This window comes from Amphiprion ocellaris, chromosome 12 (genome assembly GCF_022539595.1).
Source record: "Amphiprion ocellaris isolate individual 3 ecotype Okinawa chromosome 12, ASM2253959v1, whole genome shotgun sequence".
NCBI lineage: Eukaryota > Metazoa > Chordata > Actinopteri > Pomacentridae > Amphiprion > Amphiprion ocellaris.
Window position 1 is genome coordinate 9,911,390 of NC_072777.1, and position 17,782 is coordinate 9,929,171.

General features: G+C 39.3%; 1 protein-coding gene across 7 annotated transcripts in view; it reads right to left on the minus strand.

Annotated features, from left to right (window-relative positions):
• Nucleotides 1-15,406, minus strand: part of utrn (utrophin) — a 225,825-nt gene extending 210,419 nt beyond the window's left edge. For 4 of the 7 annotated variants that reach the window (XM_023279834.3, XM_023279836.3, XM_023279837.3 and 1 more), the window contains exon 1: nt 3,109-3,205. In XM_023279834.3, the coding sequence (XP_023135602.2) occupies nt 3,109-3,190 (82 nt within the window). In that variant the 5' untranslated portion in view covers nt 3,191-3,205. Of the gene's footprint in view, nt 1-1,922; nt 2,051-3,108; nt 3,206-13,262; nt 13,428-13,549; nt 13,632-15,007 lie in introns of those variants that run through there. The other 3 variants (XM_023279833.3, XM_023279832.3, XM_023279835.3) reach the window with 3 other exon arrangements.
• Between the last annotated feature and the right edge of the window lie 2,376 nt (nt 15,407-17,782).

The window sequence follows — 17,782 nt, forward strand, 5'->3', positions numbered from 1 at the left end:
CTACATGTCTCATTTAAAAAGTTGCCAAAAATAAACCATTTGCTCGAACCACATCCTGTAAAGACAAAAAACATTTGCTTTCCTTGGCTCAACCATGAAGCCAGCAGTGACTCAGCAGTGACCAACGGTCAGATGACAAAAATTCAAAAACTTTTTGACTGAACTGGGCTGAATTGCAGGTGTGCTCATACTGAGGAGACAACAATGGATATTAAATAAAATAAGAAAGTAGTAAACTATCTATAGTATGCAGAATCACAGATTTTTTTTTCAGTATCGGTAACAGTTTTAGGCACTTGAAAAAATGTTGAACACAATTTGTGTTTTTTACTTTTTTAATAAGTCGTTAAAGAAATGTGTTACTTGCGGTTTTCCTTTATCATAATTTATAGCATTATAACTTTGTTACACTGCAAAAGTACATTATTGAATTCTCTTAACTTCTATCAATAGTTGTGCTGCTTCCATATATATGCAGAGCTTTACAATACAACAGAATAAGATTCCTCAGTGAGTAAAAAAGTGACAGAGCAAAATCCACCCAGAAACTACTTGGGGCTCAGAAGGTTAATGCAACTTCTTGGTTTGACTATTAAACATCTCTCAAGAAGAGGCTACAATCACAGAAAAGTTTACAGGGTGAACTTTGCCTTGGTGGCTGTTTCTAAGAAGGCCCAACTACTAGTATATGCTTTCCTGTCTTTCAGTAAAGATGCCAGTTGGAAGGCACTAAACCGTAAACAGGACAAACACATAGTACTACAACAATCAGCTGGCAGGGCTTCATGTCAACAAATATGCATCCCTCAACCCACATGCACTGAAACAAGCTTTGTCCTTTCCTTCCATACATACATACACACAAAAAAAATAATGCATGTACAACTAAATCTCATTCAGAGTTTGCTGGCAGAGGTGTGCACTATTTTGACTCTGTAGGTTGAAAGGAATGCATAGAATTCCTATAATTTCCCATGCATTCCTCCCTCCTCTCCTCAGTGGTCACTTGTCTAAGCTTGTCCCAGCCAGCACTGCCGTGTTGACATTCCTCCTTCAACATGATTTGGGAATTTGTAAGGAAAACACTCCACAAACGTCCACAGAGATTAACCCATATCCCCACTTACCATCTTCTAAACACCCTTGTGCTCTGCGTAGGTGCATGAATTGGTGTAATTACAGGTGAACAAAAACAGTAAAGCAAGGAACACTGGAAAGTTGTGATGTAAGAGCAGGCTGACGAATGGTATTTTACAAGTCGGGTCACTCCATAAGACAGAGGTATTACAAACAAACTGTAAATCACTGGTGCAGCTTTTTAAGACATGGAAAGACAAAACTTGAAGAAATGTGAGTTTAACTGGTTTCAAATCAAATTGTGCAATTCAACACAATCCAAAATCATCCTCTGCAGCTGTGTGTATTTAGAATCTAACATAGCACATTTGCAATACTAACAGGAAAAACAAAATTCATAGATTCATATCCCCATTATTGGTTTTGCCAATTAAGAAAAATATTTGTTTTTAGTTTCTGATTTTAAGACAGAGCGTTAGAATTTGTGTATTCTCGTCCATTAAAGACTCCTGAGCAAAATATTTAAAAGGTTATAAATCAGTTTTTACCATGTAAATACAAATAGAAATGTTCAAAAATCTTTTTAAAGAATGATTGTATATCTAAGCTTTGGTAAACCCTCTAACATCTATTGTGCATTTACCAATGAGCAGGAGAAAGCAAATGCAAAAAAAAAAAAAAATGACAGTCCACTTCAAAGCTTGTATTCACTCTGATCAGACTGAACAACAGCACCAAATATACACACTATTTTGTCAGCTTTATCTGCAGTCTGAGTCTACCACACCTGTGGCACACCTAGCTGCCACTGAACCGTGTATTACACACCTGTCAAAAGTTCCTACCTCTAAGTTTAAGCCCAAGCTCTGCCATCTTTTACCAGAGGTTGCCACAATGTTGAACCAAAGAAGCCGCAAAAGTCAAAAGAGGACAGGAGGAGACAGCCCGAGAGTGTCCGCAACAAAACAGAATTTGATATTCCTGCCTCCTTCTCCTCCTCTGCCTCTGTCACTCCTTGACCAGAGAGGGAAGAAAAGATTCGAGGAATGCAGTAACAGCAGAGAGAGAGAGAGAGAGAGAGAGAGAGGGAGGGCAGAGAATGAGGGACACTGTCAATGAAAGGGAAAGCGATTGGAGCTGAGCAGGACAGGACAGGACAGGACAAGCCAAGAGTGGGAAATCATAATGCATCGTGAGATAGGGGATGAACGCAGATAAACACAGAAACACTGTTCAGCACCATCCCAGCGTGCAACAGGACAGAAAACGAGTGCTGTCACAAGATGGGGAGAAAAGGCAAAGAAGGGCAAACAGACAACACAGGACGATAGTGGAGGCGGCGCAGCGGAATGGAGGCATTTACTTTCTGATCTGCATTTGCTGCAAATCAACAAAGCTTAATGAACACAGCGCATAGCCAACTTCAACACAACACAGAGCCGCAAAGAGGAGCTTGGCTGACAGCAACGCAAAGATGTAAGGTCATAAAATTAGTAGAATGATTATCTAAGTCTGTCAAAATGAGAAAGTTGATTAAGTGAAAATGTTGGTACTCTTTTCACCAATTGTCCCAAAAACTGGTGTCAGGTGTGTTTGTAGTGAAGGTAAACTGTTCTATCATATAGAAAATGGCCTCAACTTTGACTAAGAAGATAAAATAAGGATGTAAAATTTGTCATTTTAATTCAACACGAATGTGAAAGAGGATGAATACAACACTACAACCTTCTTTTGACCACCAAAACATCAGTGAGATCTTAGTTTCTATATAAAAATGTGAGTGAGCTTTCTGTTTCATCCTCTGTTGTAGGATGGTTAAAAGCAATCCAGAGATGCTAAAGATTCAGAGGAGTATGTCCACATAAATAACCAACATGCAAACTAAAACAAAACACAATATAAAAAAGTTCCCTGCATAAAACTACACAAAAATGTTTTTACTGAAAGCAAGAAGCCATGGATGATGCTCACGCCGAAAATCAAATTCTGGTATGTTTAGTTGAATTTTAAAGTTAGTGAAAACAACCTTACCTAGATCAAGACGATATTCCTGCCTTCCTTTTCTTCTGAAAAAATTACGCTTCCTCCACGACATCCACTTACTCAAATTCATGACAGAAAGCCGGTCTTTAAAAAATTTAAAGCAGAGAGAAAGCAAGAGAAAGAAATGAAAACAACTAATCCGGAACAGGAAGACAAGGTGGTGGTGGTGGTGGGAGAGTGAGAGAGACAGAGAAAAAGAGAAGAGGAAGCAGAGGTGTGAGAGCATTTATCGAGTACGCTGGGTGGGTTTATTTGGGGTGCTGGGCAGGGCTGAGACATCACACACTGGCTCACACACACACTTGACAGAAGGGTGACGAAAGTGAGTGACAAAAACAGAGAATGCTGCAGCTTGTCAATTAATATGTAAGTGACAGGTGACTGAGAAGTGTGTGCATATGTATGTGTGGTGACTGACAGCTGAAATACAGAGTGCTGCTGCAAACAGCGCTCATTCTCCCATGTCGTAGAAAACAACAGCAGACAAACATGATCCACGGTGACCTAAACCCCTAACCCTGCTGCTGACACCCTGGGCTGAGACAATCTCTGCTTTTGCAATATGAAAGTGAAACCAAAAAGAATTTCTGAAGTATCGCAACAGATTAAAAATTCTGCCAATGCCTCTGACATTCAGTGTAAATCTATGAGCCAATGCAGTGGAGCAGAGAGCAGTTTAAAAAAAATAAAAAAGGCCAGAGTCCATTTGCTCATTGATATATTAAGTCAATGAGGAGCAACTGAACAAACAGCTCTATTCCCACACACAGAGGCTGAAATGGAGAGATGTGAGTAAGGGCAGAAGGGAAGGGAGGAGGGAAACAGGGAGAGAAAGTGGATTTTTTTTCCTGTGTTTTGTTTTCTCTTTTCCTTTCCTTCACAAAGAGGAAGTAGAAGAGGGATACCAGTTCAGTCCACCCTTGACCAACTTCCAGAGACTCACTGAATTAAATCCACCTACTTCTATAGAGCGCTGCAGCAGCTGGCCTGGTAAGAACTTTCCATCGGGCTACGTCATTTAGAAACAGGCGTCCTCCTCTGTTGATCCGACTTTGCAAACCATCCCCGGAGCATCTATTATTAAGCTCATCAATATAGCCATGCAAGTGCACATAAACTGGCATAAACATCTCTCTCTCACACATCATTATTGCTTTTCAAACCCAAACCCTGCTTCTTCGTAATAGCCAGAACCCTTATTTTCATCTCTCACCCCAGACAATTATATGGCAATCTGTTGATCAGTGAATTAAAGAACAAACTATTATGCCATACAGACTTGTAAACATTAACTTACCCTTAGATTGGGTCAAAGGTTTGTGTTATAAATGCAGTTGCCCTGACTGCAACCAGACTGTGTGTCCTCCTCTGTCAAGCCTGTTCTCCCACAAGCCCCAGAAACCACACAAGATTGAGGTTACATTTTGCTACTCTTTTGGCACATTGCCTGACACTGTTGAGATGGAGGGAAAATGCTCCACCCTCAATTTCTCGCTGGATTAGGGATGCAATCTCAAATAGGAAACTTGAAAAAAAAAATCTGATAGACACTCCAGCTTTCCAGGCGGAAATTCATAAAAGGATGAAACCCCTCTTTGACTTTCTTTGATAAAACCTCCACACGGGTGCAGGAATACACTTTTCCTCCTTGGTCTATAATGACAGTGATGTGGATTTTTGCATAGAGACATATATAGTCTTTGTGAGTTACCACATTATTGGCTGTGTTAACATATTGGATGTCAAGCCGCATTTAGAGGACTGTTGGTGCCCGTATTCAGACTTTTAAAAAACAAGGTGTGGATCGAACTGACAACTGGAGGTCATTATGCATTATGATACAGTAGGGAAGAGTCAACCACAGCCTAAACATGCTCTGTTTTTCATTTGTTTGAGTCAAAATGGGACCAAAATTTACAAAATGAACATCATGTTGTATTCGGAAAGTCTTGAACCTAGCAATTGAGATCATAAACTCATTAGGAAAATGTTCACTCAGGTAACAGATCTAGTAAGAAGTAGAGTAATTTTCTCACAGATTTCTATGCAATCAGACTTTCTTAATGAGCCAGAGGAGTTGCCCCTGCTGGCTGTTAGAAAGAAAGCATACTTAAAGCAGTCCCACGTTGGTTTCACTGTTCAGATTAGGAGGTTTCATCCATCATTTCTATACAGTCTATAGGTATAACATTGTATTTGGTATAGGGGTGATATTTTTGCAAAAGTGAAACATTGTCAGATAAATCGTTCACAATTAAGGATAATTGCATTGCGTACCTTCTACTATGCTTTTCTATCAACAACCATTATCTACCAACAGAGAATTAGTTTCCCTGAAGGACATTTCCAAACTTTCAAAGTGCTGCGGGAGTTTGTGATGAAACAGTGTGATTAAGTCTTTTTGTGTGTCTCGTTTCCTTCAGCCTCCCTTCCTGATATTCAGGTTTGATTTCAGTTGTTGATCCTCGCAGTCACGAAACAGTAAGAGTCAAATGACCTAATTATACTTAAACATGTTGTGTCCTTTCAGGGTTTCTGTCAGATGATTTCTCCTTTAATTATTCTGTTTTCATGATTGTTATCTCAATACAACATTACAACATCAGTTAACGAATTCAAATTCAATACAGAATTAAATATCGCTCCTTCTAAGTGTGTTTTTTTGAGTCGGTTTTGGCAGTTATACACATGATTTTGCTCCTAACAATTGCAAAGAAAATGCACATATTCCACAATGCAATGGACCTTCATCCAAATCCTCGCAATGTCTAAATCCTCAAGTCTGAGCTGAACCTTTTGGCTCTTTAATTTCTGTTTCCTCATAGCCTAGTCTGTCTGTCTCTACCCCTCAATGCAACACTGGAAAAACTGAAGTAATTCTAGAGCTTTTGGTATCAACACAACTGCACAGCTTTCAAATGCGTGTCCTACACACCTAGTTTTAGCATCATAACTACTAAAACAAGTGACAAACTTGTTACCAACCGAACAACAAAAACTACTAAGAGAAAGCGGGACTTAAATAAAAGGATTTAAGTTCTTGAGTGAAATACCAGTGTAGCTTTAAGGGGTTAATTCAAACTCTCTCTCTGGGCCTCAGCCTGTTTTTTTGTTTTAGTAAATCCTGTCATGCGAGGGGTCAGAAGGTAGATTGGGCAACATGGCTTTGTAGCCCTAATGAGCTAGGAAAAGGGGTAGAAGGGGGGGATTTAAACTGGAGGGCCTTGCTTTGGAAAAGGGAGATTCACGAGATGAGGAGATCAGCCAGTGTGTGTGTGTGTGTGTGTGTGTGTGTGTGTGTGTGTGTGTGTGTGTGTGTGTGTGTGTGTGTGTGTGTGTGTTAACAACCATAGGAACATTCAACACTGATCATTTTCTGCCATTTTCAGCCTTCTTTTGAAGAGTTTAAATGTCACAGAGGCTGGGTGGGGCGGCTCAATGCTGCTTGCACACAGACCAAAGAGGCAGAGTCCCACAGACAACCGCACCCAGGGGAGATGTTTTGGCCAGTGCCTCCATTCCCAAATTTCCAGTCATGATTTTGCAGTGCTAGTTTCCTCCCACTTCCCAGGCAGCCAAATTCAGCTCCAAGCGAAGAGAGTAACACAAACACAGGGAGACTTGTGGGCCTATATATACTTCTGTGAAGATGCATCCAGCTGTTTTCCCTGTGGACACTTGTTTCTCAAAAACGCTCTTGAAAACTCTCAATGACCCGAGAGGGGCTCAAAATACAGAATCACAGAAATAAAACACAAATTCAGGTCATTACAATGCATCAAGAGGCGGCCACAGTGAAAGCTCCTTTGTTCTGATTTGTATTCCATTCTACCCACGCATGCACACCCATTATTGTGTATTTGCATTAGAGTGCATATCAGTGCGCTCACTGACAGAAAAGTTTTCTTTTTTTCCCCTTTCATGCCATAGAAATGTGGCAATTAACACTCCAGATAGCCTTAACGTTTCATCCAATTATTTCTGAACAAGTAATCCAATCCCTTTCCACACAGGCACACACACAGCAGCTGAAATATTTCCAAGCACTCGGTCCACCCTGCTGCAACAGGCCAAGGCTAGAATTAAGGATCCAAGACATGTAGCTGGGCTAGTATGGTGACAAATCACACCCTCCACACCCTACATTTGGCGACATTTATATTCGCTTGTTCTCTTGTTCGAAAAAACAGTATCTCCTACATTATACTCCACGTTACACCCAAAGACAATGTGTAAGCAGATAATTATGAATGTCATTTCTTTTGTCACTTTTTTAATGGATTTTTCAACAGAAAGGGCAAAAAAACAAGAGCATGAAAGTGTGGAAAGAAAGTGTTGTATCCATTTTTTCTGTTGATTTAATCCAGACTGAGATTTAACAGTTGATTCTGTTTCCTTAAATTCTCCAACTTGAATCAACAACCTACTTTCAATGTGTAGACATTCCATAAGCTGCAAGGTGCAATTTGTGGTGTGTTGCTGTTATTCTCATTACATTACAGATAACAGATTAACACTGGATAATTGGAGAGGGCAATGAGTGAGGGGAAGAAAAGACAGAAACAATAGCGAAGGACAAGAGCAGGTCAGGTAACCAGAGCTGTATTAGTGTGGCTTTGAGAAGGCTCTTCCACAGCAGAGCTCTCAGGTGTCAAATAAACAGAGAGGAAAAAAGGTCAGGTGAGTGTTCATTATTGTGTAATGGCTGTTAAACAACAGACCATAACCTTCTGGATGATATCTGACCTTTCACATTTGTCTGCACACTGAGATTAGCACGGGGGAAGGGAAGTGCATAGACCAGATATGTAGATAGGACTTCAGGGGGCTACAAGCTAATCCAAACAGAACTTCATCTTTACAATGTGTTTCAGTGCATTTACAACTGCAAAAAATACACTGACAGAGTGCAATCTATAAGGTCAATTATATGGCAGTAGCTAACGATTATTTTAATTACAGATCAATCTTTTAACCTGTGAAGCCTGAGACGAAACTGAAAATGCCCTACCTAACCTAATTGATTTCTTGTTGTGAAGTTACTTGCCTGACCAAAAGTCCAAAAGCTAACAATATTCGGTTTAAAGTTATGCAAAATAAAGGAAGAGAGCAAAGAAAAACAATATATTAATAGTAAAAATCTACAATCCACTAAGTTGATATTCTAACAAGGAAAACTATAACTAAAATGGAGCATAGGCCAAATACAACAAGTACAATATGGAAATATGTTAACACTTAATCTTGTCAGTCACACACCTTGACACACAGCAGGCACATAATTGTAAATTACCAGCCAAAGTAGAGTGATTTTTCTCCAGCTACACTACTTTCACTAGCTTCACGCACCTCTACCCTGCATTTTCATTTCTCTATTCTTTACCAAACATTTTTCTCTGTCTCCCTGATCCATTGTGGACTCGCACAGCAACTTGACACGCTGGAACACATGAACCTCCGGCCAACACCCCTCCAGAGCTATGAGTGAGCGTAAGTCTGTGAAAGTGACTGACTATCTCGCTCGCTGACCTCCATCATAAGATGCAGAGCAAAACAAATACAAAGCCCAGCCTCAACCCACATTGGAGATTAGAGCTCCAACTAGCAAATATCATGATGTTCAAACAGTCTTAATTACTGAAACAAATAATCAACTACAAATTGCACAGTTGCTCAGTGGCCATGGGTCAGGTGGTAGAGTGTACTGTATCCTACTTACATGGCAGGTTTGATCCATGGTACCCCTACTTGCTGATGTGTCCTTGGGCAAGACACTGAAGCCCAAGTCGCACCTGATAGGAGGTGAGCATCTTGCCTGTCCACTCTGCCACCACTGGTGTGTGAACGTGTGAATGCAAAACAATTTTGAAAATGCTCTGTAGGTGCTATGAAAGTGCGGACCATTTATGATTTAGCAATCAGCACTGAAATTTAGCATGAGGTTCTTTTATGTATCTGCTAACTAACAAAAAAGACTGACGGAGCTTGTATGCAGGCTACTTACCAGAACACTGCAATTTCCTATACCCAGCTGTGTTATATAATTTTTATAAAGTTGCTAAACCCAGTTGTGTGATCTATCCAGTGTTTTCACCTGTCCTGTGCTGAGATCAGCAATGATCTTGGTTCTTCCACAACTTAGCCTATGTGCTTTTATATAATCACATCAGTCAGTAACTCACAAAAATACATGTGATGATGTCACCAACAAACTGATACTTAAATTTGTTAGCATCTAATTTGTTCATTTATTTTAGTTGATTGTGTTGACTTTTCATTGCACCTCCACTGTGGATTTGAGCTGCTGCAAACTGGTTCTTATAATCGGTGAGGTCAACACTGAAAATGCATCAGTATTAATGTTTTAAACTGACTTTTTTTTTTTTTTTTTTACTTTAGCTCAGTAAAACAAATGCTTTTCTTTAGTATCACTATAAAATTGCTGCTTCATGTCATCGGTTGTTTTTGGCTCCAGTCATTGGCCACCACTATAGTTTCTGACAATTGCAGCAGTAAAATCAAAGTCCATTCAACTTAAAAGCTTCCCAAGACCCAAAGCTTTGGAAGTATGTGTCAATTCAAATTGTCAAAGAAGAAAAAAGGTGTTTTGTGCACATTGCAAAGTTTTGCTGGCATACCACAGAAACATTAGTGCAATGTATTAGCACCTGAAGAGAAAACACACAGGTGCTAATGAACACAGAGGCACTTTGCATCTGTTTAGATTCTCTTTGCTCTCTGTGCACGCATATACTGTATTTTAATTCAGCCAAATTCCCAGTGAAGCTGTTCTCATTTACATATTTTGCCATTTCTGTTGTCACACAACAGCATGAGTTTCAAAAAGTGAATGAATCACAGCCCATTAAGACTACATGATAACCAACAGACATTTCTAAGCTACTGCTCTGCACCACTAAAGATTTCTCTTTCTCAGGATGAGACAGAGAAATCTTTCTCTTTCTCATCCTGATTTTATAACCTCAACGTCATCTGACAAACTAACCACGAGTTACAATGTCTGTTAGGAATTCAGCTATATATATTTTTTCAGAGCTTTTGAAGTTACAGCCAAAGTCAGAAAGCAATTACACAATAAGTAGAAAATAAATTGCTTAAGTTGCTCTCCGTCTGTCACATATCTACCATGTCTGCTGCACTTCGTTTTACTTGCAGACCTAAATTGTTTACTTTGTTAAGAGGTTTGAAAGAAACTTTAATTTCTTTTCAATTGCACTACTGTCTGAAATAAAGTCCTCTTTTTATGTATTTGTATTATGGCAAAGTTGCCAGTTTAACCCTACAGTACTGCATTTACACAAAAATTTTGCTGTACAGCATTATTCAATGATATACATACAATTAACTGATACAAAAATAGTTGTTAGATGCAGCCCTACTATAAATGATTGCACTGTTTAGCACACATTTACAAAGGGAGTACACAGTAGCAAAAGTAACTCCTCCATGGCTCCAAAATAACAGAATATGCTCACTTTTTCTGCATAATCTGGTGCCAACTTTCTGTCAGTCAGCAATAGTGACAGTTTGCTGTTTAAGCATACACTCCAGTGTTGTGAATAAATTATTCAACCTTTCAACAATGCCCACATGGTGACCAGCATGGAGATCACGTGAACAAGTGCATTAGCGCTTGTCATCTCAGCTGTGAAAACAACCCTCCACCTGCTCGCCACACACATTCACACCCTCACCTGCTTGTCAGTCACTTCTCAGAGTCCATGTTTCAGCTCCATGTAGGCTACAAATCTTTCTTTTTCTCGCCACATATCTTCCTGTCTTAATTTCTCACACCAGACACCACAGCAGACAAACTCAGGTTTGTTTGGATGACACAGAATCAGCTTTAACAATCACTCACCACAGTTTATAAATGCCCCAAAAATGTCTTCTTGTAAAACTGTAAGTGTTGGTGAAAGGCAGAGCAATGTATATTCCACAGACTCCTTTCTAATTGGTTTGTTTGCAACTTTTTCAGTTGCTTTAATTTGGTTTCACAGACAACGTGCTCTTTGAACTGTAAAATAGAACACCTATTTTCAGCCGTATTTCTTTCAGCATATCGACTACACGCACGCCATAAATATTCATCCACAAAGTGAAGATAAGAAACATTTGGGCCAAGACCTGCAGGTTACCTCAACACAAATGTGTGTTGCTATATTCTCCGGATTGTTTTCGTGTGCAGCTATGCTACGTGCTAAATTTTCCCCTTCTTTGCCATAAAAGAAAACATTACTTTTGGTGTTGCTAGGGAAACCTGAGTCTTTGTAAGAAAAGCATTGTGGTCTGGAGACAAGCGTTGTAAATTACTAACTCACTTCGGCCCAGTGGAATTCCTGGCACGGAATCTGCCAGTGCTCTGAGGCTGGGTGGGTGAAGAAAGCTGGCACATGAACTGGACTTTTTATACTGTATTTTACTGTTTACAGCTGGGAGAGAGACAGCAAGGATGGAGAGCTGGCAGGGAAAAGGGCAGGTTGAATCCCTGGATATCACAAAAGAACATGCGATTGATGCCAGCATATGCATTTATACAGTAAATTCACAGGGCACATTACAGCTTGAACTAGTGAAAATGACATAAGTTACACGTCCTAAGTTGATTGCAGATTTAATCATATGAGCTCCCAGGAGTCTGGGGGCATTTTCTGCTCTTGCCATATTTTAACTCACTGTGGGCTCATTTTTCCCTGTAATATAAAGTCCTGCACTTCTATGGAAACAGCATGCCCATGGGCAAAAGCAGAAAGAACATAAAAAAGTGTTATGTGCAGTATGACAGCTATAATGCAATAAATCATTTAAGAAGGAAAGTTGAAACACAAGTACAACATTTTTCCAAGTGCCCACAGGTTTTACCAACACTGGAAAAAATGGTGGATCTACATACAACAGGTATTTTACTACTTATATTTTAAATTAGTTTGAATACTTTTAGAATTTTCTTTTATCTGTTTTCTGTAAATGCCTAAAAATCTGCAGTTCAGCCGAAAAGTCCCTGAATTTTTGACATGTGACTGTTGGTTGCGGCTGAATCCCCAAGGGTTCCTTGACAAGAAATGACAAGAGCAGAATGAAGTGAGCTTGCTTAAACATCACATTTTGAAGCTGAAGAAGTCTACGCCACAAATGATTAGCATAATCACCACTGAAAAGTTGGGGTTCAGGAGGTTAATCTCATTGTGGATACAGGATATCTGACTTCGCTCAGTTTTCGTTAAAGGATAACTATCTCCATATGACAGTGTTGCATTCACGACAATATATTTGCGCACTTTGCTCTTTTTTTCTTTTGGCACCGTATGTACTACAAGTTGTGTCGTTTAAGGCCATGTGGGCTGAGTTCTCACTTTTAAAACGGAAAGCAGTTCATGAATCTTTACAGCCTGATTTATAAGAACCAACATGAACATTTGATAAATACATAATGTAAAACACACCAAAGCATCAAACTAGACCTGTACAGGAAGTGCATTAGTCATTTCTGTTTCAGTTTATCTCACTCAATCAGTTAGTTACTTTTTATCACACCATCCCATCTCATACGTACAGCACATGAACACTTAAATAGCATGAAATTCCATCTTTGAATACAAGTGTCTGCACAATGTCAGCATGATATTTAAAAAAGAGCTTCAGTTTGTTGCAATAATGCACTCCTCTTACTACAACAACAACTTGTTTGTAAGTGTCTCTCTTTTTGTGGGTGGTGTCTGCAAAAGATTAACCTATGGAATGGAATGATCCACAGAGAAAGAGATCGCTGGGTGCGGCCCTCTAAACCCATCCCTGCATTCTTGTCCTCCCGTTTCTCTGCTGTCATTGGCCACCTGCCTTGTTACTTTCTCTTTCTTCCTAGTAAACACGTTACAGTCAACCATCTCTGCTTCTCTTCACGCCTTTGTTGCCTGCCTTGCCTCTGTCCCTTTTCCTTGCCTCCATGGGAACTGAGGCTAACTATGCACAACAGGATTTCTGGCTGTGTCAGTGTTTCCTTTAACTCTTTTGCACGTACAACAACATGTTCCCTGAAAGACGTGACAACATTTGGACCTACACATATGCTTACACGCTCTATATGGAGCATCAAACAAAGGTCAAAACTATCAAAAACATACCAGATCTCCACTTGATGATGTCGCTGAACTCTTCATTGGCTGCTCCTTCTGCGATGTCACCGTGTGATGCCATTACTGCCAATTAATCCAATGTTGGGACAGGTAAAACTGTGTGGTTAACTTCCAAGCCTCTTGATGTGCAGTGCAACAGCCCTCTTTCTCCACCTGTAAGCAAGAGTAAAACCCCACATCTGTCAGTTACATATTGGTTAGGCTCTCCCAGAAATTATAACAAGCTTTACTCCTATTAGCTCTTTACTGATTTCAGGAGGAGAAACAAATCTCACATCAGAAGTGGCTAAATCAGGCCGCCCAGACTTGACACGTGAGTTAAAACATTCACAGCTGTTTGAGACTTCACCTCTTTATCTGTTGGGGAAGAAACAAGCATGTTTCACACCATAACCTTGAGCTGACAAGGTGGGCATTGAATTTTGTGTAAAGGAAAAAAGAGACTCCTGTAATTGTAACTGCTGCTGTAATAACTTAGAATTACGACATGGATTTTGTAAACCTTGGAAACAAACTAGTTAATAATGTCAGAGTTTGAAATACATAAAAAAGCATCACATAGCGATGAAGTTTGTTTATGTCCAGTCACATTTGCTTCAGTTTGTCCCCACTAACCATCATACACATTTAAAGTCTTGTCAAATTTGATTCTCTCTTCTAATTTTGAATTTTGGCATCAAGTTTATTTCAGACCCTGGCAACAATTTCACAAAAACCAAAAGAGCAGCCAACTGTGGACCACGATTTCTTGTAGACAAGTATGAATGATGATAGCTTTCCATAAGAACTTTACAAAATATGACTGCACAGGAAGTTTTTATTTTGTTGGCATGACATACAAAAACACACAGGAGGCTGTGGTGATGTGTAGTCAGCTTTCACTTGTGATCTGAAATGATCTCCAGGCATTTATTCTGACCTGTGAACCGATCGGCTGCCTGCCTCATGTCTTGTTTGTTCTTCTGCAACCTGCTTTTTATTCGAGTGCTAATGCTGGTACTTGTGGTTTGCTTGAACTCGGTGTGTCCTGTCATTAAAAACTCAACCGTGTTCACTCCCAAGGAAGCTCGCTTTTACCATGAAAGGAGTTGGTGAGCACTTTTACCAGGGGATACTGGGTGAGTTACAGTTCTTAAGGGATGATGCAAGATCCAAAAATAACAACTGTAAAGTCAAGGCAGAGGCAGGCCCATCTATCTTGCCGGTATCTTGACAATTTCAGTTCCTCTGTCTGAGAGAGCAGTGATTTTTGACAACCAATGCAAACCAACTGAAGGGACACAACCCACCATCTTAATGTGATCTCTCAGTAGCTGTACATTGAAATTCTCACAAGTTCAGCGTGTATTTTCCAGTTTGGCTGATTTGCAGGAGACATGAGTATAAATGAAAGCAGCTTGAGCCCAATAAATCACTCCTATGCTGAATCTAACCAGATTGCTGCCTCCCTGACAAAAGCACGATACTGGTGCACAAAACAGAGTAACTTTCAAACAGTAAATCAGCCGTGGTGGCCTTGTGGTTAATGTTTTATCTCTTAGATATGACTGGGGAATTCAATCGGAATGCAATCTGGCTGCGGTGAATGACAAAAACCGAGGCTACGTGCAGGACTTCAGGCTAAGTAAATACAGTGATCATTTGGCTTCTTTCGCAATGTTTTAACTTTTAATGGCGACTTCACTGATAACAGCCGAACTTCAAAATAACGTGTATCCAAATCACACACTCACCTCTGCTGTCAGCAAGGGGTCAGGAGACGTGTTCCTTCAAAACAAGTCCAAAACGTGTAGAGTATGGACACACTTACAGGCTGGAAAATGTATTAAAGCGTCTTCAAAGTCCGCCACTTTAACCAGTTTAAGGCATTTTCTCCGCGACGCCGTTTTTAACTAACGAACGTTAAAAGTTAGCTCGTAAAGACAACCGTCCTCACGCGCATCCAGACTCCACAATGTGCCCCCAAAAAAAAGCTTCACTTTTCTGCAATGCAAAGCAAAGCCAGCGGCCGTGGCCCTAAAAGCTCACGGCTGCCTGTCTCCGGCACACGGAGAGATGGTTATTAAATTTCACGGGTGAACACCGCAGCGCTGTTCACTGAGGTCCCACAACTTTGTTCCTGTTGCTTTCTGGACTCTTTCTCCCTGTTGCGTTCAGCGATGTTAAGCTAGACAGAGTCAGCTAAAGACAGCGGAAATACTCGACACACTCCTTCAAAGTAAAATCATCAACAGGATAGTCGTCGCCTTTTTTCACTATGTGGCGTTTGAAATAACCCATAAAACTAATTTAGATAATGTGTTAATTATTAATTACATGAATTGATTCGCAATTCACCCACGATATTAATACATTAAGGGGCTCACTAAACAGAACCTACCGCGATCCCGTTTAAATTTTGAAGGCTGTAACCGGATTCATATCGTCCATTCCGGGTAACTTTACTGATGTCTGCAGCTTTTTTTTCTCCGGCTGTAAAAGTTTTCCTGACGCAGAGATGGAAACATGGCGCGGTGCTCGTCACGTGACAGAACCCCAACAAAACCAGTGACTCTCACTGGAAAACCAATATCTTTTAATAGAAACACTGATTGTGGAAAAATAACTCTCAAGTTTACTAGGCCGAGGGATTGTTTCCACGTAAATGAGTCCCCAGATCCAAGATAAGTGTTTTAATGTTAACATATGTGAATATGGCACATTATTTTATTCATTCAACTACTTTAAGTGATAAATGTATTAAAAGAGAAATTGCAGTTCCAGAGCATAAAAACGTAATTACGAATAAATGCACCGTGATGAAACTGAAAGATATATTGATCAAAATAATACAAAATGAATTTCAAGTATTAATTGTTGCGATAATTGTTAGTTGCCAACTATTAAACCGATAACTAAATAATCGGCCTTTGTTTGATTTTAGATTTTCTTGAGAAAAAAAAGTCAAAATTCTCTCATTCCAGCATCTTAAATTTGAATATTTGTTGGCTTCTATGACAGAAAAACTGAGTATCTTTGGGGTATGCACAAAATAAAACACTGATCAAAATCTGTAGCTAACTATTCAATAATCAATTAATTAGTCTGAGATTGTTTCAAGAAATAAACTAATTCTTCTATTCCAGCTTCCTAAATTTGAATATTTTCTAGTTTCTTTATTTTTCCATGATAGTAAATGGATTGTCTTTGTGGAAAAAACAAGATATTTGATGATATAATCTTGAGCTTTGATCAACATGTTTCATTATTTTCTGACATTATATATACACCACACACTAATCCAACTAATTGAGAACATAACTGACAGATTAATCAAACTAAATTTATCTTAAATTGCATCAATAATTAAGTGACACTCATTATGAAATAATATCCTGTATTCAAGTTTAATTACAAATCTAGTCAGAATACATTTCTTTAAGTAAAATTAGTATCAACAAACCTGCAACACAAGTTTGTTTTTTTTTTAACAGAAAAAGCTATAAATCCAATTTATGGGGTTTCTATTTTTTTAGTTAATGCATTAAATATACAAAACAGGCCTCTTATTATTAATAATGAACTTTATTTAAATAACACATTTGATACACAAAATGCAAACAAAACCTAGGATGGAACAGATGATTTAAATGACAGTTAAAATATAACAAAAACATTTTAAGACACACACATTTTTAAAATAAGAAGATCTTTATTGAGCCCCAATTTGCAATAATCCCTAAATAACAGTAACAATAAATGTGATCATTACTACAACAGCTTTTCATGTATTATTATTATTATTATTATTATTATTATTATTATTATTATTATTATTATTATTATTATTATTATTATTATTATTATTATTAAAGTAATAATTCTTGTATGAGGTTTCATTTTTATCATACTGGGTGATGTCAGCCTGAAAAGCAACAACTTTTCTGTTACCTGAGGGGTCTGAATAATAGATTACGGCTCTTTGGAAAGAGTCTCTGAGGCTTTGGGGATGCAGAGATGTTGATCTCCCATTGTAAACCCTCATCCTTCTTCCTCCCGCTTCTCGGTTGTCAGGGCTCTTTTGTGGACGCTTCTTCACACAGCTCAGAGAAGACGCTCCATTTCACAAATGAGTGTTCTCTTAGGCCTCCAACACCTATCAAGTGACAGCATATTTGTTTGGCGATGAGTGGAGGGAGCAGGGGGGGGGCAAGTACACATATAAGTTCACAGACTGCAATTTGTCACAAAGCTGCTGTGCATTCATAGCGTTGGGTTCAAGAACATTTCAAAGAGCCTCTTTTGCATCTGCACTTCTTGGTCTTATGCAACTACACCACAGCAAGCTACTGAAGCGCAGCTGTTTGCTGTGAAGCTTTTCCTGTGGCAGACGCAGATGACCGGGTATCGATGAGTCTAAGGCATCGCCCCAGCTGTGAAATTACAGGGGTGAGAGAGTGTAGGCCTCTGGTAGAACAGAGCTGGACTCAAGCCCAGGAACTACAAGAAGGGCTTACAGTGCCCTCTTC